General features: G+C 43.6%; 1 protein-coding gene across 13 annotated transcripts in view; it reads left to right on the forward strand.

The window, feature by feature from the left end:
• ERC1 (ELKS/RAB6-interacting/CAST family member 1) overlaps positions 1-23,013 on the forward strand; it is a 530,012-nt gene that overhangs the window by 157,247 nt on the left and 349,752 nt on the right. For all 13 annotated transcript variants that reach the window (XM_067536284.1, XM_067536288.1, XM_067536285.1 and 10 more), the window contains 2 exons: positions 8,836-9,003; positions 16,616-16,783. In XM_067536284.1, coding sequence (XP_067392385.1) covers positions 8,836-9,003; positions 16,616-16,783 — 336 coding nt within the window. The remainder of the gene's footprint in view (positions 1-8,835; positions 9,004-16,615; positions 16,784-23,013) is intronic.

Here is a 23,013-nt window from a genome sequence, read left to right on the forward strand (position 1 = left end):
GCCTCTTGTTCACATCAGCTTGTCAGCTGTTGCATCACTGTTCAAAACACACTCTGAATACCCTTATTTGTTGTCTTAAATAATATGATTCCTCTTGATGGAAATTCATTCTTTCATTTTGGGACAGCATCCACAATTGCAGTTAGATTTTTCAAAAGAGCTGCAGTTTTATTTAGGCACCAAAATAAATAGTTAGTTTTTCAAAAGCATGTGCTAAGCTCTTTTGAAAATCTTTTTAAAAAAATGTAACAGTTGGAGCTGCTGCGTGCTGAGCACTTTTGAAAATACAACCTTGAGATAGTTGCCAAAATGAGAGCTGTGCACTTTTGAAAATCTGGCCAGCCCTTTATTATTTCAGCAGAATATGTTTGGGTTTTTCCTTATTGTAAAGTACTGTGAATACTCTGGGTGATCAGTGTGTGTCCAAGAGCAGAGAGATGTGAACACTTCATGCTGCCTTCATTTCCTGTGCAGCTTTGAATGGTATGCACTGCATTCCCTCCAAAGAGCTTGAGCATGATAGCTTGGCGGGGCTCAAGGCTCTGAAATTTTGGATTTCTGTGGACAATGGCATTGCCTGTGACTATTAATACTATGTACTATCTGTATGCAGGTTAAAATATCTAAGTTAAAAGGGTCTAAATTCTCTCTTCTTAAGGTGGAGTCAAAGTAAAGTCTTTTTTTCAAAAGCAAAACTGACCAGTGATTTTACTCTAATTTATATTGCCTTCTAATTGGAGAATGTAGTGCCATCTGAAGTGTGTATTTATTTATTTTGGTTCAGAGACTATTAGAAAACTGAACTAGCCCCAAATGCTGTAATTACTTTCCATTTCTTATGCTGTACCCAAGGACACTAATGCATCTGTTTTTTGTTGTTGGATAGTAATAATACCATGAGAGGCTGATGTTGGAAATTGCTACAATCCACACTTAGGTGCCTCTCTGCTAAATGGAATGAGAAATCTTTTTATTGAAGTATTTGCTATCAGTAAAAAGACTGAAGAAGGTGTCCATTGTAAGATGAACATTAAAGTCAGAATTAAATTAATGACATGCCGTTTAATAGTCTGATAATTGAAATTCTCCTTAACTTCTCTCCAGTTTCTTCATTAAAAAATGGAGAAAGAAATTTTAAACTGTCCCCAATTTCTATACACGTACACTCATCTCCTCTGCACACCACAACACCACACCACAACACGCAGGTCTGAAGTGATATATGCTAGAAAAACTGCAACAGCATCCAAGAAAGATGATTTTTAAAATATCCATTTATTAACAAAATTATTCTCAAGATATAAGCAAACTTGTCTACTTCCTTACTTTCATCCAAGGACTCAACATATTATTTTTAAGATGTCTGTATTTCTAATAACACCTGAGATTATTAAAATTGACAGTTTTAAAAATATAGTTTACTCTTGTAAAAAAAAAAAAATACGATTTATGCTTTTTCTTGTTGTGTATTTCACTCAGTTCGGAAAACAAAATTGCACTGATTGAAGCAGATTATAAATTAAAATGAAACCACTTTCTGGGCGTGGGTTTCCAACACTACTGTGGAAGTTGTTTGTAAATTGTGCTAAAATATTTCTGTTCTTTTTTTGGTTTTATAAAGACCTGTTCCTCCTCCTGAGATCAAAATGTTGGCCTAAATTAAAATGTCGTTTTTAGAGGAGGAGGCAAAACCAGAAATTTTTTTATTATAAACCTGGATTTATGTCAGTTTGCAGCCTCAACCCATCCCTCTCTTTAGGCGCGTATTCTTGCCTTCAGGTTTGGATCATAGGTGTCCTGGGTGATGGTTGTTTTTAGACTGAGGTTTAATCTCATCCCACTACTGTGCCATTAAAATTTCTCACTCATTGTTCATTGAGACGAAGTTCTGATTCTACATCTCTTGAAACAGTGAGGAATTTTGCCACTGACTTCAGTGGACTCTAAATCTGGATAGAGATTTTCATTGCAAAGCAAAGGCATCTTTTTTTAGTATGATGTGTTGCAATTTTGGTGTTAATAGTTTTACACTATACTCAGACTCACCGTAAGAAAGATTCCCAAATAAAGGGATGTTCTACTTCGAGTGATTGCTCATATCCATTCCAGTATAGGTGAGCGCGCGCCCCGTGCACTGGTTCCCGGAACTTTTTTCCCCTTAGCAAGCACCATAGGGCTGGCTCAGGTGCCCCCTGGAGTGCCGTGCCCATGCCGCGGTATCTCAGGAGCTGCTGGCCCTGCAGGCTCTCAGTTCCTTATTTCCGCCTGTGATGGATCCTGGAACGTCTGCCTCTTGCTCTTGCAAGTAGCATCCCCTTTGTATCCTTGTGGTTAGATAAGTGAACTGTTAATTAGTTGTTAAGTAGCGTAGTTGTTAGATGTTAAGTGTTAAGGCGTTAGATAGATAGATAGCCCTCAGGGGCTTGAGGTTGGGCCATGCCTGGCTCAAGGAGCTTCAAAGCCTGCGCCGCTTGTGGCAAGGCTTTCCCCGTAAGTGACCCTCACGACTGCTGCCTCGGAGAGCAGCATCAAAAGGACAGAAGCAAAATCTGTAAGGCCTTCAAGCCACGCACTCAAAAGGAGAGGGACGCACCTTTGAAGGCCATACTGATGGAGTCTGCACTTCGGCTGGATTCTGAACAGGCACGTTCCCCTGCGGCACCGAGCGTCTCCTCAGTGTGGAGCGCTCCACCGGCACCGATGTCGACACACCCGATGCCGAAAAGGAAGAAGTGGCAGGACACCGCGCGCTAGGACTCCCCCGCACCGCCCGCCCAGCCTGGTGGAGTCAAGAGATGCACCATCCGCGTGCCGTGGAGATTACTCCGGCACCTGAATCTCCCCGCAGGGAGCCTCCCCCGACTCCTGGGGGTGGGGGAGTGCCCCTGCAAGGGCCGTCGATGCCGGAGGTGTTCGCTGCGGCACGCGCCCTCATGGGCATGCCCAAGCCTCCGTCCCCCCCTCAGCCGAGGGCGCAGGGACCAGTGTCTTGGGGTAAACCCGTGCTGGGTGGCCCCGGTGGGTGGCAGAGACAGGAGTCAGTCTCCCCCCAGATGGTCGCAGAGGGTAGAGAGTGTGGGCTCTCCTCCCAGCTCCAACACTGAGTCGTCGAGCTCCTCGACACCGCGGCACTGAGGGCGGTCGAGAGGTTCACGCAAGAGGCGACGCTGTTACAGTTCTGCCTCGCGTGGGGATCGCAATTCCAGCTCTAGCACCCCAGCACGGAGTCCAGCATGGCACCGGTCCAGATCCCCGGCACACAGCCCAGTGCAGATCACGGCGCCCGATGAGACCCAACGCGCTCAGCACCAGTCCAGATTCCTGGCACCGGCAGAGATTCTGGCACTAGAACAGGCACAATGGCACCGGTCCTGATCCCTGGACCGCAGTCCGGCGAGGATCCTGCTGCCGAAGGACTCGGCACCAATGACAATGACGGCACTGCACCGCCGATCACGGTCATCAAAGCCGGCACCGAGACGGCACCGCTCCCAGTCCCTAAGGGGGAAGCGCCGTTTCAAGACCTCGGTGCACAAGCGGCCGTCTTCTTCCATCTCCTCTAGCCGCTCACCCCCCTCATCCCCCACCGGCACCACAGACATCGGCGCCGCCGATCCTCCTCATCATCGTCGTCTCGGGGCCGGTCATTAACCAGGGCAGGCAACCGTAAATATAAGCATGAGGTATCACAGTCAGCACCGATGCTGGCACCGGCGTGGCCACAAGGACCTTGGCAGTGGTCATACTGGGGGCCTTGGGGACCCAGATGGGCCAGGGTACGGTGTCGGTCCACTCCTCAGTGGCCCAACCAGCATCCCGCCCCCGTCCAAGTGCCATTCCTTGGAGGAGGAATCGGACCCTGGGGAGGGTCCCTCCACGTCCCTCCCACAATCCTCCTCCTCTTCCCCTGACGATGCGGCCGCCAGGGACCATAGAACACGCCTGCCAGACTTCTGGACACACCAGGAGCTGCTGAGGAAGGTGGCCAGTAATTTAAAGCTGGAACTCAAGGAGCTATCTGAGGAGGAGGACCCCCTCTTTGGTGTGTTGGGGTCAGCAGGGCTGTCCAGAGTCACCCTGCCAGTATATGAGAGGATCTTGAAGCTGGCCAAGACCCTCTGGCAAACCCCTGCCTCGGTTGCCCCTATGTCCAAGGGCGCCAAGAAGAAATACTATGTCCTCGCGGAAGGGTTCGAGTATTTGTACACTCACTCTGCCCCAGGAACTCTCGCTGTTGATGCCACCAACCAACGAGAGAGGCAGGGGTCCCAGGTCAATACCCCCAAGAATAAGGATTACAAAAAATTAGACCTCTTTGGCCACAAGATCTATTCTAAGGGGGCCCTGCAGCTGAGGATCGCCAATCATCAGGCGCTCCTCGGCAGATACAACCTGAATGTCTGATCCTTCCAGAGGTTCGCGCAGAGATTGCCACTGGACCAGGCAGTGGACTTCTCCACGGTTATTGAGGAAGGCGCTGCAGTGGCAGGGGCGGCCTTACAAACGGCCAGTGATGCGGCAGACGCCGCCAGCAGAGCCATGGCTTCGGCCATTGTGATGCGGCAGTTTCCTGGCTCTTGTCATCGGATCTCTCTCCAGAGGTCCAGCACTCCATCCAGGACCTGCCTTTCGATGGTGCTGGCCTCTTCTCTGAAAAGACTAATGACAAACTGCATGCCCTAAAAGATTCCAGGGCTATATTAAAATCTCTAGGGCTTTATACCCCTCAGGCTTGAGGCGTCAGTCTCGTCCACAAGCCCAACAGCCTGCCCCTAGACTGCCTCCCAGACCCGCTCAACCCAGGAGGGGTTGAGATTGGTATAGGCGGCCTAACCGGCATGACCGCCAAGGGTCCTCGACAGGCTCCCAACAAGGCCCGTCCAAGGGGCGCAACAACAAGCTCCAATTTTGATGGTGCACCCGAGGGTGGCACTCTTACTGTCCCATTGGATCCAACCCCGTTCGCCCACAGACTCAGGCCGTACTACACCAAGTGGCAGAACATCACCTCAGACCGCTGGGTCCTTGGTGTAGTCCGCAAGGGCTACGCCCTTCAACTCACGGTCTTCCCCCCAGACTCTCCCTCTACCCCGTCCCTCTTCAGGGATCCCTCTCACGAGCAACTCCTCATATAGGAGGGGAAGTTGCTCCTCCTCCGAAGGGCTGTGGAAGAGCTTTCCCCACAGGAAAGGGGAAGAGGGTTCTACTCACGCTATTTCCTCATTCCCAAGGCAAAGCGGGGCCTGAGGCCCATTTTGGACCTCTGCCATCTGAACAAATTTATCAGACGCCTCAGGTTCCGTATGGTTTCCTTAGCCTCCATCATTCCCGCTCTGGATCCAGGGGACTGGTACGCTGCCCTCGACTTAAGGGATACATATTTCCACATCTCCATCCTCCCCCGGCACAGACATTTTCTCCGGTTTGTGGTAGCTGGCTGCCACTTCCAGTTTTCGGCCCTGCCCTTTGGCCTCTCATCTGCCCCCAGGGTATTTACAAAGTGTATAGCGGTGGTGGCAGCACACCTGTGCTGCAGAGGGGTCCAGATCTTCCCCTACCTGGATAACTGGCTGATCCGGGGCAGGTCCAGGGCCCATATGAGGAACAGCCTGAAACTCACCTGCGCAACATGCACCAGACTGGGGCTGCTCATCAACGAGCAAAAGTCTACTTTCACTCTGGTACAGCGCATAGACTTCATCAGAGCCACCCTGGACGCCACCCAGGCCAGAGCCTTCCTCCCACAACCTCGCTTCGAGGCGTTGGCTGCCATAATAGACAATCTCCACAGGCCCCCACGACGACAGCCAGGCATTGCCTTCAGCTGTTGGGACACATGGCAGCCCGTACATATGTGGTGAGGCTGGCTCGCCTCAAGCTCAGGCCTCTCCAGGCAGGGCTGACCTCAGTGTATGCACCAGCCAGACACTCGCTGAACAGGGTAGTCACGGTTCCCACCCAGGTACTGACCTCCCTGGATTGGTGGAGGGACCCAGGGGAGGTACTGAGGGGTGTTCCCTTCAGAGACTTGGCACCTTCAATAATTCTGATCACGGATACCTCAGATGTGGGGTAGGGGGCCCACATCAGCAGCGGCCTCATCACTTAGGGGCTCTGGTCAGCACAGGAGCAGTGCCTCCACATCAACGTCCAGGAGCTCAGGGCAGTCCATTTGGCCTGCAAGGTGTTCCTCAAATTCCTGAGGGGCAGAATGGTGCAGGTCCTCACAGACAACACGGCGGCCATGTTCTATATGAACAGGCAGGGGGGAGTGCTCTCCTCGGCCCTTTGCCAGGAGGCCATTCAACTTTGGGACTTCGCGGTGAGGCACGACTTCCACATATCTGCCTCTCACCTCCCTGGGTCAGGAACGGCGAGGCGGACCGCCTCAGCAGGTCGTTTCTACCCCGACACGTCTGGTCACTGCACCCGGAGGTGATAAGTTTTATCTTCCACAAGTGGGGTGTTCCCCAGCTGGACCTGTTCGCGTCGTCCTGGAACAGGAAGTGCCCGAAGTTCTGCTCACTCTGAGGTCGCGAGCCAGGCTCCATCTCTGACGCGTTCCTCATAGACTGGATGGGGACCCTGATGTACGCGTTTACCCCCGTTCCCCTGCTGCCCAAGGCCCTCTTGAAGATCAAGAGGGACAAGGCGGACATCATACTGATCGCCCCACCCTGGCCGAGACAGCACTGGTTCGGCCTACTGCTGGATCTGTCCATCATCCCGCCGCTGCTGCTCCTGAGGCGTTATGACCTGCTCTCCCAGGACCAGGATCACCTGCTGCACCTGGACCTGGACTCCCTCCACCTGACGGCATGGAGACTCTGTCGTTGACGGAGGGAGAGAGAGCCTGCTTGGTGCAGATCCAACAGGTTCTGCTGGGTAGCAGAAAACCTTCCACTCAGGTGGTTTACCGGGCCAAGTGGAAGCGTTTTACCTGTTGGGCAGAGTCCCGGGGTATCCCACCAAGCTGTTCACCTATACAGGTGATTTTGGAGTACCTGCTCCACCTGAAGCTCCAGGGCCTAGCACTGGCCTCCCTGAAGGTGCACCTGGCGGCCATCTCGGCCTTCCACCAGCTGACGGAGGGGAGGTCATTATTCTCACACCCTATGTCACTCAGGTTCCTTAAAGGGGTGGAGAGGCTGTATCCGCAGGTCTGTGACCCGGTGCCTCCCTGGGATTTGAACCTGGTCCTTGCCATTCTGACGGCCCCCCCTTCCGAGCCCTTGGCTACATGCCCGCTGCTCGTCCTCTCTTTGAAGGTAGCCTTCCTGGTGGCCATTACATAGGCTAGGAGGGTCTCCGAGATTAGGGCCTTGACCTCGGAGCCCCCCTACACAGTCTTTTATAAAGATAAGGTGCGGCTGAGATCCCACCCGGCCTTCCTGCTGAAGGTGGTGTCCCAGTTTCATTATAACCAGGATATCTTCCTCCCCGTGTTCTTTCCTAAACCACACGGTTTGGAGAAGGAGCGGAGATGACACTCATTGGACGTGAGATGAGCCTTGGTCTACTACATCGAGCGGACGAGGCTGTTCCGGAAATCTACGCAGGCGTTCATGGGAGTGGCAGACCGGATGAAGGGCTCACCTGTCTCCACCCAGCGCATCTCTACCTGGATCACCACCTGCATCAGGACCTGCTACGAGCAGGCAAAGGTGCCACTTCCAGCAGCTGTTTCAGCGCACTCCACCAGAGCCCAGGCCTCAGCCTTCCTGGAGAGAATGCCCCTGCAGGACATCTGCAAGGCAGTGACCTGGTCATCGGTCCACACCTTCACATCCCACTACGCCATCGTGCAGCAGGCGAGAGAGGATGTGGGCTTTGGCAGAGCCGTTCTGGTGAGTGTAGCTAGACACGAACTCTTACCGACCTCCAAAGTATGGCTATTTAATCATCTATATTGGAATGAAGATGAGCAATCACTCGAAGTAGAAAACAGGGTTACTTACCAGTAACTATTGTTCTTCGAGATGTTTTGCTCATATCCATTCCACACCCACCCTCCATCCCCGCTGTCGGAGTCAGCAGAAAGAAGGGACTGAGGGCTGCAGAGCCGACGGCGCCTGATATACCATGGCATGGGCGCGGCACTCCAGGGGGCGCCGGAGCCGGCACTACGGGGCTTGCTAGGGGAAAAAAAGTTCCGGGAACCAGTGCACGGGGTGCGCACTCACCTATATTGGAATGAATATGAGCAACACATCACGAAGAACAACAGTTACTGGTAAGTAACCCTGTTTTTCTGTCCTTAGGAGGAGTGAAATGCTAGTTTCACCAAATGTAAAAAGGAAAAGTATGTTTCACTGATGATATCTCTGGAGGTGGGTTTGGGATTGATGGGCTGGAAGGGTGGTAGAGAAGAAACTTGTTCAAATGACAAAAGGCAAACACCTGTCAAAGAGACCATTCAGATGTATACCCAAATATATCTAATTTATTGAGGTGTTTATAATGCATTGTTACTACCTGGGCAATGTACATATGCAGTACAGTTCTGTTGTATCTTCATTAAAAGACTACCCCTGTTAAACATTTGATTTTGGTTTGTCCATTGAAGGATGGCGGAATATGGGTTTCACTCTGTTAAAATGCACACCTTTTACGAACTGAATGAGGTTTACTTCCCCCCGAAGTTCTGTAGATCCGGATACCTTTTGGCTTGCAGATAGCAAAAGTCTCTAATATTGTGTGGTGAATGATTTTTAGAATATCATTCTCTTCATTAGTAGTTGTATGATTGTTCTTCTTATTGCTATGTTAAAAGTATAGATGCGTAACTATTAATACTCTTTCTTTTCTCTTTCCCATGTTTGTTTCCTTCTTCAGATTGGACAGGTGAAACAGGAGCTATCACGCAAGGATACTGAGCTGCTGGCCTTGCAGACAAAACTGGAGACTCTCACCAACCAATTCTCTGACAGCAAGCAGCATATTGAAGTGCTAAAAGAATCACTCACAGCTAAAGAACAGAGAGCTGCCATCCTGCAGACAGAGGTGAAATGGACAGTTCTATATACCTGGATTATTTGGGACTTCGGAGGTGGGGAGAAAATCCAGAGAGGGTTGTGTGTCCTTATCGCTTGATTGTTTCCTGCTTAGGAACTGCAGGGCATTCAAAATCCTTCTTGCTTCTGAAACATTTTGCTGCACTCCAGTCTGTCTCATATTAGTGGCTGTGTTTTGTTGCTTGCTCTAAACAAATCACTTCACCTGTTAGAAATTTGGGATTATGTAGGGAAGGAATTCTACAAGAACGTGTGTGCATATGCATATGAATGCATGCTGTACTGATTGCAATTGGCATTATGTTCTTTGATACATCAGTTTTGTAATCTGCCATGGCTGGGGGGTTGCAGTGGATGATCATATAGCTAAAAGGAGAAGTTGGGGGAACTGAGCGTATTCTGGTGGCTGTCTTTATGATGTCATAACCACCATCAGCACATTGTATAGCTCTTGTACTTAGATGTGTGTCATGCTTCAGAGAGCAAACTACACATTCTGAAATTAATTTGTTCTTAATTTAGGAATTGATAACAAATGTTCCTTAACTCTTGTATTACATGGGGGAAAAGTGTACATCTGCATGTCAGAAGTTTGCATTGTCAGTCTGCATTGTCAGAACACTGCAATTAAACTGCCAATTCTGAAAACTCTTGAAGAACAGGCATAAATTGAACTGTAGCATTTCAGTTGAGTAACTTGGATAAATACAGTGGAGGAAAAGATCCAAAAGAGGGCGCAATTGTATAAGAAAAGGTTTTTTCTGCATCACAGCAAAATTGGTAATAGTCCAAAAGTGTTGTAGCAGTGAAAGAGTTGTAGGATAATGATTAACAAGATTAAAATCGATTATTTAAATCAAGATTTCATGCTTGCTTATTTAAATCATGATTAAAATCATGAGTGAAAGAGTTGTAGGATAATGAGGATACAAACATTCTGTATCACAGACTATCAGATGAGTTATATTTACTATCTTCCTCCCCCTGATTAGGGATGTTTTTATTAGCAGTGTTTGGGTAAGTTTATGGCTATGATTGGCACATATAGAAGAAAAGATTGTTTTACAGTGGATATTTGTGGGAGATTGAAGCTGCAGAATCATAATTTTCCTGTATGTTAGGAGCACAGTGGATTGATAGAAATCAAATTGATTTAAATCACTAATTTTAGTCATGATTGAAATTAACAAGCTGGAAATCTTGATTTAAATAATTGATTTTTAATCTTGCTTTGCATTTGTATATTTTAGTTATCCCCCCAACCCAAATTAATTCTTATTGGTCAGCATAACCACTAAAACGTGAATATGCAACTAAATGTAGCCTTCACTCTAAATTTGATACTTCTTTTCGCTATCCTGGATGATACGCTATATGTATACACATTTATTGAAGCAATTATGTAGCTCAACATACATTTTTTCAGATTCTTAATTTTTACATTTGTATTGTGTTAGAAAATGTCGAATGACTCATTTCTTATTTACTTAGATGATGATTTTTTACTTGGGATTTCCGTCAGGCTGCATGTGAATTGAAATTTGATCTCACCTAAAAATGCACAAAACCAGCATTTTCAAATAGTTTTAATTTAAATAAAACTACTTTAAATGTGCTGAATGCATAAGGAAAATAGTTTATAAAAATGTTTTGTATGTAAAACAACTGATTTATAAACAAAAGAAGTGTTAACTATAGTTAGGCTGGGTCTGGCAATCATGGGCCAGATTTTCAAAGGTATTTGGTTTCCTAAAAATGCAGATAGATGTTTAGTGGGATTTTCAAAAATGCTGAAGTAGGTTAGTTGTCTTACTCCCATTGAAATCAATGCATGTTAGCTGCTTAAACAGGATAGGCACCTAAATACTTTTTTAAAACTGGCCCCATGTTCTTCAAGTTTTTAGAATTAATAGATCTCATCCTCTCCCACCTGGTTTTTATTCACAGATTGGAAGAGGAAAATAAACTCTCCTGCTTTTTCAACTCCCAATTGGTTTCTCAATTTTGAATGAACTACTTTAAATGAAGAAAATATTCTCTTTGCACTTGCTAGCTAAACTGAAACCAACAGTAATTAAGGGAAAAGCTTCTTCTGCACAAAAAAACCTTGAAGTACTTACATTTGGAAAAATGTGAATTCCAACATGCATTGTTTTGTAAAGACTGAAAATAATACAGATTCTTACTTAATGCAGTACATGACTTTGTGTCATTTATAAAGCTTGAGTTGATCTCAGAAGTTAGATGTTTTCCCCTGATTCAGTATTAAAAATAAAAAGGCAGAAACCTGAACTCATTAAAATTTGAGGAGAGTTCCTTTATGCAGCATATTATCTAAATAACTGTATAGTAAGTTTCGGATTTAATGTAGGTTGTCATAATTCCAAATTTAATTTTAAACAGATATATTTTTAAAAAGAAAAATATATTTAATTTAACCATAAAAAATCTGTTTGGTTTTTTAAAGTATTTTTAAAATCATTTTTAGCCATTCTATTTAGGGAGAATATTTGTGTCTTAGCTGAAAAGGCAGCAGTAATATTAAAGCTTGTCTTTTGAATTTGGAGAATGATAACATTAAATTCTCTCACCTGTAATATTAATCATTTAGCACTTGGAAATAGCTGTCCTGCATTACTATTCTCCAAGGCACATGCTTCTATAACATCAGTGTTTAAAGCAAGAACAGATTTGGCTGTTTCTCTAAGCCTGGAGCACCATCCTTTTCTTAGGAGATTCAGAAAGATGATAGATTCAGCTCAGCAGTGCCAGTTTACACTTTAGGCACATTAGGATTTGGGACTGGTGTATGAAAACTCTTGCCTCTAGGGTGCTAATTCAATCCCAGTCCAATGTGTTCTTGAGTTAAAGTTGTTACAATCTGATAGTTGTTTGGCTTACATAAAGAGATGATGATCCTCATTCCGTTTCCCAGTATCCAAGTAAGATGAACAGTAAAGTAAAAATTAAACTAAAGAATTATCCATTAGTGTTTCTATAAACCCTCTTCTGCTATGTTTCTAGGGCCCATTGTTCCCTTTCCCACAACCACATTTATCACTAATTTGCACATTTGTTGACATTCTTCACAGGGAGACCAAGGATTCAATGGGCATGAGCAGCTTTAAGGTTGAGACCCCTAGATAAAATTTAATGTTGGGGAAATTTACACTGCTGCCACCTGAGATATACTTGTTTTCTCAAGGAAAAGAGGACTTTAGTCCCATGGCAATGAACCCAGCAACTTTTGCTGTCATTGAATTCACTAAAAGAGAAACTGGTGATGTGAGACAGGTTAGAGGAGAGTTACCAGGTCTGACACACTTCAGGATTACAAAATAACAAGTTCATTATTGGAGCACGCACTATTACTGTCCTAAAAGCTTGCTTACTTTATTGTGCATAAAACTATAGAGTAGACCTAAAATAGGTTTATTAAAAATATTTATCAGTTAGGGGTTTCCTGTGCTAGAGTTACTGTCACATCCTGCTGGATGGGCTTTAACAGAATCTTCTGTTGAACTTAAAAGCCAATCAGTTGGACAGCATTTTAGGAATATGTTTTGTTAATTTTGGCTGCTGTGCTTTTGGTTTGAGGTAGTGAGTGTCCAATGCAGATGATGAGTTAAAGGAGATGAGAGAGAATTTCATGACCCAGGAGTAGCCTGGGAGCAAATTACTTGTGGCATCCAATGGGCAACACTGCTGACCAATCAGGAAATATAACTGGATAACTGTGGAAAACTAGAAGGACCTGGGGAAGAAATAAAATGTTAGTAAGGCATTCTCTGCCACAGGTGATGCATTAAAACCAGCTTTCATAGGGGGGAGTACTTTAAAGGTGCTTTTAGATTAATGTTTGGGGGGAAATGTCTTTCTCCCTGAGCGTCTTCCTTTTATTCTTCCATTAAAAACAGAGTGCAGAGACGACCCAGGCTGCAGGCTTGATAGCCTAGAGACATGCCATATTAGAACTAAGAGGCACAGGGTCCTATTTGGGAGTTGTTTATCTTGAGGACAAGTAGGTGGAGATGCTATGGTGGTTACCTTTTCAACCTGTAAAGGAGCCTTCATAAATAGGTCTATGAATTTACAATATCTTCTAAATAAAGCAAAAAATAGATCAATATTTACTTTGGAGTTAAAAGGTTCCATCAATATAAGGTTTTTATTATACCCTACTGAGCCCTTTTGCTTAGATCAGTACTGGCAGGTATTTGACCTCAAAGAGAAGTTAGTTCAATCTGTTGAAATGTTCCACATTATTTGTATATTCTATCCAAGTTTGGCATGATTCTGTGACCTGAACCCATTCCATGGGACAAGTGAGGAAATTCATATTCAACAGAGAAACTAATACAGCCCCTAAGAAGTGTACTGTTTACACTGAATATGTTAAATTAACACGAGTCTTTAAAATCTTGTGGTTGTTGGGGCTTGTTACACTGGTTTGAAACTGTTAATACACTGTTACACCAAAATATGGTTTTTGTGCATACTGGAATCTGTTACAAACCATCATGGGGGAGGGTTATGAGCCCTGGGTGGTAACCTATATATACATTTGGAAGAATCAGTTTTTATATATCGATAAATGTCAATTTCACTGTAGGCATACATACAGATGAAAATAAATGTCAGTTTCACTGTAGGCATGCATACAGATGAAAAAATATTTCAGTCAATAATAATAAACTTACAGATTGGCAAAGTAAGAAGAATGCTGCATAAGAGCTGGATATAAGGATGGTTGTATATTTTGATGTGATGTTGACAATTTGTGTTTTAATGGTTATAAAGCTTTAATTTTTTTAGTCCGAACATGTATTGCCATTCAGTAATTATTGCCTGACACCCCGTCCATAATATCCCAGCACTGTGAAAATTTAAATAAACAGAAAAAAGTTTTAAAATAAAATTGATATTATCCATTGAAATTTTAAAATATAGAAATTGAATTCTGCCAAGCCTGTCTATGTAGCATTATTGTTTCACAAGAAAATGTCCATCTACAATAAAGCATCTAGCCTTGCTAGTTACAATTGAGTTCAGAATTAGTTGATAAGCATAGTTCTGTCTATGCTGGCCAGGGAAATAGTTTAGCACCTCTCTAGTAACAAGTATGTTTAATTATGATTTATCTGAAAGATGCTAAAACAGATTAACCAGGCATTGCTTTGATAATAGTTTTCAAATATAGTTTCATTTAGTACAGTTTCATGATTCAATGGGCGTTTTCTACAGTAGAATAGAAGTAGTGTGTGTTACGCTAGAAGCCAAATACAGCTTTTTTTCCCCTTCCACATATCCCTTAATCATCTTTGAACTCTGGCTGCTGGCATGGAGAAGACCAAATTGTGTTTGGCATGTAATGAAAAATGAATAGTTAGCCCTCGTTAGAACCAGTTAGGGTGCATCTACGTGAACAAAAGCTGGACATTAATTCAGCACTTTAAGAGTTCCACTGGTGGCAGCAACGTCTCGTGAAATAGGGCTAGATGTTATAATGATAAGTGTTGGTGCCTTGTGTACACTAGAAATTGATCATTATCACCATTGGCACCGGACCAGTGAAGATGATGATTTTTGAATTTTGCCATTGTAGATAAGCCATAGGGGTTGGTCAGAGATTCTTAAGAGCTGCTTACACTTTGTGCATTAATTGTCTATTAATATGTAAGTAGACAGGTTAACCTTTGGTTAAGATAATACTGCTTAAAGTGCAGAAGTCAGGAGAGTGGCAGCAGAGCCTAGGAAGCTGTTTTCATAGCCATTTCTGTGTGCCGAAGAAGTCTTGCACTGACGTTGCTGAAGTTACCATCACCTGGCTGCCACAGACCTCAATTCTTGGCAGTCTGGGTGGATGCCATCCATAAACTGAGTTGGTGTGAATAAACAAGTGGAGCATTCTGTCAAGGTTAGTGGTAGGGTGATGACTGTGTGTCTTGCCAGCCTTTGAAGATTTTTCCTGAAAATGTTTTCTGTGGTTCTCTAAGCAGGGACCTCACAAAAAATAAACCAAAGAGTTCAATTTGCTCAAAACCATAAGCCAATATGGAGTTCAAAGGGGTTAATCAGTCAGAAGTTGGAAGGCCTTCTGAGGAGGAACTTGTGTTCACAGATACTGTATATGCACTTAGTACTTCACTTCAGTGGCTTTGTGTATATGGGGTGTTTCATGTGATATATAGCACAACCATTTGGGGGTATGTGGCACTGCTTGTGTGGGATATTTTTTGTTTCCCCTCAAGAATGAATCAAGGCTGTTAACCCTGAGGACTAGAAGTTTCTGAAACATTACATATCTGATCTGTTTATGCAGGCTAAACACCAGGAGCAAGTAAAAGTAGCAAAAACTGTGTTTTTGAATCTCAAAGGCCAAGGTTCAGCCACTTGGATTTGCCTGCTAAATTTTTATTACAAAAATATCTAATATAGCTATGGTATTTGTATGGTACCTGTCACATTGGTATTTTCTGTTTCTTCCCATAGATAGTCTTGCATAATGGGTAAGAGATTAGGAATGTGATTTTAATGATGTGGAAGTGAGAGGGAAAACTCCAGGAGTAGAGGTAGCAGGGAACTGCAGTGCTTGCGGGAAGACCTGGCTGCTTTTTCCCCACAGGGGAGGGCTCAATGCTCCATATAATAGAGATCAGACAAAACAGCAAAGGGTTTCTTTGAGAGTTATGTACTATAAATGCTGAGGCTTTGATGAGTGTTTCCAGTTAGGAGAAAAAAATTAAGGAAATTGGACTGACATACACAAAGTCTAAAGCAGCTATCTTACTGTTTGTTTAATTTCTTTCCCCATTTGGCGTTTGTCCACATTTTCTTTTTACTTCATGTCTCTGTCAGCCTGAGCTGTGCAGAAGGGGCAAGGGATTCAATAAGCACCCTACTTACTCACCGTGACTGATGCCCTGTAATGGATTCAGCTAATGGGAACCAAATCTGATACTGTCAAATAGGATTAGCAGCCAAGCTAGCTGGTTTGAGCTCTGCCTGAATGCCAAGCGGATAAGGGTCAGTGGGTTTCTTTTGGTATCTTGAGCAGCCTGGTGTTGTCGAATTTCATATTCCACAATGGTCTTTGAGATTGTTCTTTGCTCTGTGGTGGCCTTTTTCTTCTGATTGAATTTGTATTCAAATGTGTCTGATTCTTTCTCCTGCTTTTTTTTGCCTTGTGAGCTCTGTCTAGTTTTATTAGGTGAAAAAGTGAAGTATAGGAAAAACAGAGGCTTATCAGTTTAAAGCTCTTTGTGGATGCCAGAGAAGTTCCATAACTTATTTTTCCTTTGGACAGTACCATGGGAAGTCAGTGTGCTTATATGGCCAAATTATGGCCCACAAATTTCTGCAATATGGACCTTGTTCCCCTTCACCTTCAGCACAAGGTATCTCCTTCAGAAAGACCCTGTTGTGTTGAGGTGCTACATGGTATTGATCTAACAGGACTTGTTGCCCATCTTTGACACTTTAGCTGCTATTTAAGCCAGAAATGCTTTTGGTCATCTTACTGGGGAAATGGTGTATGCCTTGTCTAAAAGCTCTTTCCTTTCCTACCTAACCAAGTCTTGTTTCTGCATGTGTGAACTCAGGTGGATGCGCTACGATTACGTCTGGAGGAAAAGGAGACAATGCTGAATAAGAAGACAAAACAGATCCAGGAGATAGCTGAGGAGAAAGGGACTCAAGCAGGAGAGATACATGACCTCAAGGACATGCTGGATGTGAAAGAACGCAAGGTCAATGTTCTTCAGAAGAAGGCAAGTTTGCAGGTTTACAAGATTCCGTGCCTTCTGATGTATCCTTATTCCTGATACAAAATATCCCAAAGCTGCCAAAAGGTCCCTTTGTTTACATTTTTGAGGGTAGTGGGCGAATCTGTTGATGTAATGGGAAGATTGTTCATGATAAACTTGTGAACTAAGTCAAACTTTTGAAGGGAAAATAAAAAATAACCCAAAAGCCAAACAAAACAAACACTAGTGTTAACCTTTCAGTGATCCTGTGTGCTGCTGCTTCTTTCACCTTGGTGTTTGTAATGACTGGAGTATTTGTGTGGAGGACGTGTCCCTCTGAAAACTTATCCTTTCCCACTCATTACCTTGCGGTGAGGCATCTCAGTGCAGGTTGCTTAAATGCTGCAAATGAATTTGATGAAATACAAAGAGAAGAGAGGTCAGGGTAATTCATCTATACCTTATTGAAAAGAGCTCAAGATCAGGAAAGAATTTATATTTACAACTCTTGTTAACAATGCTATGTAAACAAACATTTGTGTTTAACAGTGCTTGTCTTGGAGCTGCTTTAATAAGGAGGCCAGGGTAGTGCCACCCCAATCATACCTTTGTTTTGCCCCTTTTTTGGGTAAAGGAATATAAACCCCACTAGTGCATTGAGTGTGGTTTTCCACATGGTGTCCTATCACAATGAGTGTCATTATAGGATGAATGCTTTTGAGTCAGTCACACAGGCATGTTTTTGGGAGTGTTCTATGCAGCTTCTGTAAATTACAAAGAAAAAGCTGTATGTGTATCACATTGTGGCTTTAAATTCATAGTTTGCTTTGGTTTTTTACCTGATGGTTGTGAAGAAGTTGTTGTTTGGTGCCAGTCTCCAAGGTGCTAGGTTTATAAATGTATTGATTTCTAGAAGTATGACCTGTAAAGGGGTTTCATGGAGGGTTTTGTGGTTACTCTGGTAGTTCAAGAAATTGATTATGTGCTACCTCAGCCAGTTTCTCTCATCTGCCCAACAGATTTTTATTTGCTTAAGTTATGAGCCTTGAGGGCTCAAAACAGTTTGAGTTCAATAAGAGCTAACCTTGTACAAAAGGGGAAATTCAAGTGCAGAGATTAAGCAATTTGGCCAAGGTCACATAGGATTCCTGGATTCTAGTAATAAATAGTACTCATTTACTAACTCCCAGTACCCTGTTCTAATCTTTAGACCACAAACCTTTTTACTATGGACTTGCCTTTTTACTAAAAATAAGCCATTTGGGGGGATGTAAAGAAGTCTGATTTCAGTGAAATTACACCAGGAGTGAATTTGATCCATCTGTTTAAATGAACCCTACTGCATCTCACATACTCAGTTCTGGTTGAGCTCCCTTTTATATTTTTTGACCAAGAGCTTGGATATATAATAATTGTGCAGAATGTGGAAATAGTGAATTTATTTCACTTGCATTGATTCTGATAGGGCACTTTCTGAGATTTTCCCTTATTCCATTTGCTGCAATTTAATCTCTAGAATATTATTCCACAGGTTGTTTTTTAAATAGTTGCTTAGTGTTCTCTTTTTTGTTAACTTGTGGTATAGTTCTTTGATGCAGCTATAAACCATGTTAACATAGAATAGCTTTTTGCTCCCATCAAGTGGTTGGGCCATTTACAGAAGTTTGAGTCTCCAACTGCAAACAAGCAAAAGGACCTGGTCTTTCAAGTCAAGTAGTAAAGGACCATGCTTTTAGATCCAAAAGTTTTTTGACTCAAACAGAGGTATCATTACAGGTGATGGGTGCAATCAGGAATTTGAATTACTGTGGTCCTCTTTATGACCCCCAGAGCTTGCCTGGGTCAAAGGGAGTGTGTAACCCATGCTATTGCAGAGTGTGTTTGTCCCCAACTAGTTGCTAGACCTCATATAAAGGTTTTTGTGGATTGCTTCAACCTTTAAGCTAATGGACTTGGTTCTCTAATGTTTATATCTTTATTTACTGTACATATTGTAATGTGGCAGATTTTTTAATATTCCTTCTGAAGTGAAATCCATTTTCTGTTTTCATTTACACAAGTCAGATTTCTGCTTTTCTCAAGGATTGTTTGTCAAATCTTTCAATGAAAGTTTGAACTGTCAGTTACAGAAAATGTGTACAGCCTTTAATTTTTTTTTGTTGCTATCTACAGGCTGTTTGGGTTTTTTTGCTGACTTGATCTAGTCTACCCTTCCTTTCATCTCCCGCAGTAACATTTACAACTGGTACTCCTGGAGGAGTAGTATTTAATCTGTATCTTCTAGTTGGATACACTATGAATCAAAGGCCTCTTGATTCTTGTCTAATTTTAAAAGTCTCCTGGTACAATGGCTATTATCAGTAAAGCTGTTAGTATTTCATATTGTCTTAGAATCATACAATATTAGAGTTGGAAGGGATCTCAGGAGGTCATCTAGTCCAACCCCCTGCTCAAAGCAGGACTAACCTCCGCTAAATCATCCCAGCTAGGGCTTTGTCAAGCCGCCTCTTAAAAACCTCTAGAGATGGAGATTCCACCACCTCCCTAGGTAACCCATTCCAGTGCTTCACCAACCTCCTAGTAAAAAACTTTTTCCTAATATCTAACCTAGGCCCCCCCACTGCAACTTGAGACCATTGCTCCTTGTTCTGTCATCTGTTGCCATTGAGAACAGCCTAGCTCCATCCTCCCTGGAACCCCCTTTCAGGTAGTTAAAGGTTGCTATCAAATCCCCCCTCATTCTTCTTTTTTGCGGACTCAATAAATCTAGGTCCCACAGCCTCTCCTCATAAGTCTTGTGCTCCAGCATCCTAATCATTTTTGTTGCTCTCCGCTGGACTCTCTCCAACTTGTCCACATTCTTTTTGTAATGGGGGGCCCAAAACTGGACACAATACTCCAAATGCAGCCTCACCAATGCCGAATAGAGGGGAATAATCACTTCCCTCGATCAGCTAGCAATGCTCCTACTAATGCAGCCCAATATGCTATTTGTTTTCTTGGCAACCAGGGCACACTGCTGGACTCGTATCCAGCTTCTTATCCACCGTAACCCCCAGGTCCTTTTCTGCAGAATTGCTGCCTAGCTTGTCGGTCCCCAGTCTGTAGCCGTGCATGGGATTCTTCCGTCCTAAGTGAAGAACTCTGCACTTGTCCTTGTTGAACCTCATCAGATTTCTTTTGGCCCCATCCTCCAATTTGTCTAGGTCCATTTGTATCCTATCCCTATCTTCCAGAGTATCTACCACTCTCCCTAGCTTAGTGTCATCTGCAAACTTGCTGAGGGTTCAATCTACCCCATCCTCCAGATCATTAATGAAGATGTTAAACAAAACCGACCCCTGGGGCACTCCGCTTGTGACCGGCTGCCAGATAGACATGGAGCCATTGATCACTATCTGTTTAGCCCGATGATCTAGCCAGTTCTCTATCCATTTTATAGACCATTCATCCAACCTATACTTTTTTAACTTGCTGATAAGAATACTGTGGGAGACTATCAAAAGCTTTGCTAAAGTCAAGGTATATCATATCCACTGCTTTCCCCACAGAGCCAGTCACCTCTTCATAGAAGGCAATCAGGCTGGTCAGGCATGACTTGCCCTTGGTGAATCCATGTTGGCTGTTCCTGATCACCTTCCTTTCTTCCAAGTGCCTTAAAATGGATTCCTTGAGAACCTGCTCCATGATTTTTCCAGGAATTGAGTTGAGGCTGACAGGTCTATAATTCCCTGGATCCTCTTTCTTCTCTTTCTTCAAGATGGACACTATATTTGCCTTTTTCCAATCATCAGGAACCTCCCCCAATTGCTACGAGCTTTCAAAGATAATAGCTAATGGCTCTGAAATCACATCAGCTAACTCCCTCAGCACCCTAGGATGCGTTGCATCTGGCCTCATGGACATGTGTATGTTCTGTCTTTCTAAATAGTACTGGACCTGTTCCTTCAGCACTGAGAGGTTCACCTCCGCACAGGCTATTACTGTGAGACTGAGAAGCATAGTGACAAGACAAACCTGTGCTTTTGGTGAAGGTTATGTTTAGTTTCTCAGGGAGTTTATACCACTCTCTCTAGCAGTTTGTTGTACAAAGCAGCTGCCACGTGATAAAATGTCTCTAAGTGCCTCTTCTGAACAGGGCAGTTTTTTGAGGCAGTTCTCCAGAGGGAATCTGAAATGATCCTATTGTGTATTTAAGAAGGAACTCGGATGCAGATTGATTGTGCATAAGTCATTTTAGGTGAGCAGCAAATACCACAGATTTGGTCAACTTAATGTATCTTTACGCGCACACATATTATATATCATTTCAAAGCTTATTGTGTCTACTTTAAAATGAAGAATGATGTGACGCTATCAAGTGGTTCTGTTACAGAAACAGGGATAAACAATGACACAATCAACTCATTAAAATGACCATATTGAAATATTTTCATTAATTTCTGTTAGTTTAATGACTCTATGTATTGTTTCAAGACATAAAATTGGATTGCTTTGCATCACAGCAACAATCTAAACGGTAAAGCAAAATCTAATAATTTTGTACATGTATCACTGAACTGGTGACGTTGCTATTCAACATCATTATCATGTTCATCATTATAATATCTGTTGAGAATGCTTGGGTTACCAGTCTTCATTGGATTAGCATGTGCATAGATTTGTTCAGGGAAGATTGTTCTGACTACAGATACAGTTGCTTGTGCCGCGACCCCTATTGGTACAGGCAAAAACAAGGTATTGTAAAAGCTCAGATGCCACTGGGGCCTTGAAGAATACAGGAAGTACTTCATTATCCACATCTTTGTTTGGTACTCTTTGAACATGCTTTTGACCCATATGTGCCTAGGGTAGCCCACTGAAAATGCCAAGGTCAGGGCAGGCTCAAATAGGAGAGCAGATCCTCCCAAACTGGTGGCTAACGCTGAAGTTATATTCACTGACCAGTAACAAATAGTCACTCATATATCAGACAGTGTCACAATGCTCTTCAAGACTGTCCTTACATGGTGGGATTTTGGCTGGTGACTCATCCTTTTTGCTAGCTAGATTGAGGCACAAGCAATTTGGGTCTTTGTGGGTCTCCTTTTGTTTTTTGCACTGGTCATACAGCACTGCTACTAACTTCTTTGCTGCAGAAATTGCAGCTTGTCTATCACACACTCCCAATTTGACAAGCTCTAGGAAGCGATAAGCTCCCTTTGTTTTCACAACATTAGCCACAGATTTTTTCCCCAATATCAAATAAGGATGACAGTGTCGTATTCTGTTAATGCATGTGCAGCAGGAATTACGTTCAGAAGTCAGGAGTGAGTTCATTACAAATTGCGTGCACTGATATGAAATGATGCTTGCCAGTTGTGCTGCTAATGGTGCCTGTTGCAATCCCCATGGTATCTGTGTTCTATTTTTGGAAAGTAATGAACAGCAAGGACCAAAATATCTGTATCAGGTGACATAATTACTATGGTTCTGTTGACACCAAGATACTGAAAAGCCATATTGGTATGTACACCATGCATAAGCAGCCTTGTGTCTGTTTCCTCTTGAGTACTATATAAGTCTTGGGCTTCTTCAACATATCTATTAGTGATATGAGCTGCTTCATGATTGGAAAAGCTCCCAGCAAGAAGGAATGTTTGGGTATGCCCTTCCACTCTGAGGTGCATTTTGAACCATATATTCACAGAGGAATTTTAGGAGTGACTGCTTGTTGGATGTGATGTTTAGAAACTTTTCCCATGGAGGCACAGGACATCCACCAATCACATAGTATGTCCTGCGTCCAGCCTTAGGTCCTATCCAGTGCTGTCTTTCTGCAGTTTTCCCGGGGTTACTGTTGTCATAATCTGTTGAAGACTTTGATTACAGAATTAGCTTTGTCAAATCATTTTAGGACCCGTTGCAGGAACTCAGCAGCCAATTAATCAAATGTGTGGTAATTGTCTCCAGACATTGTTTGTATGACAGCCATGGCATCCTGGGTGTACAGTGTGGCTTCTTTGTTGCGTGCTCTTAGCTCATGGATTCTTTCAGCATGAGCTTCCAGCTGATGCGCTAATTCAGTTTTGTGTGTTCTTCTCATTGTTCCATCAGCATGGAAGAAGGACAGAAGCACACGTCCTATTGGATGACTAAGAACAGTTGCCACGGAAACATCATCTCTGCATCTTGGTAAAGACAGAGGCCTGTAGAAAACATTTTCTGGAGTGATAACTGTGTGATTGTACCTCCCTTGCGAGACTTAAATTTGG

Source organism: Emydura macquarii, unplaced genomic scaffold, assembly GCF_026122565.2.
Source record: "Emydura macquarii macquarii isolate MOO-44397 ecotype Brisbane River unplaced genomic scaffold, CSIRO-AGI_Emac_v2 contig_3530, whole genome shotgun sequence".
In the NCBI taxonomy this organism is placed as follows: domain Eukaryota; kingdom Metazoa; phylum Chordata; order Testudines; family Chelidae; genus Emydura; species Emydura macquarii.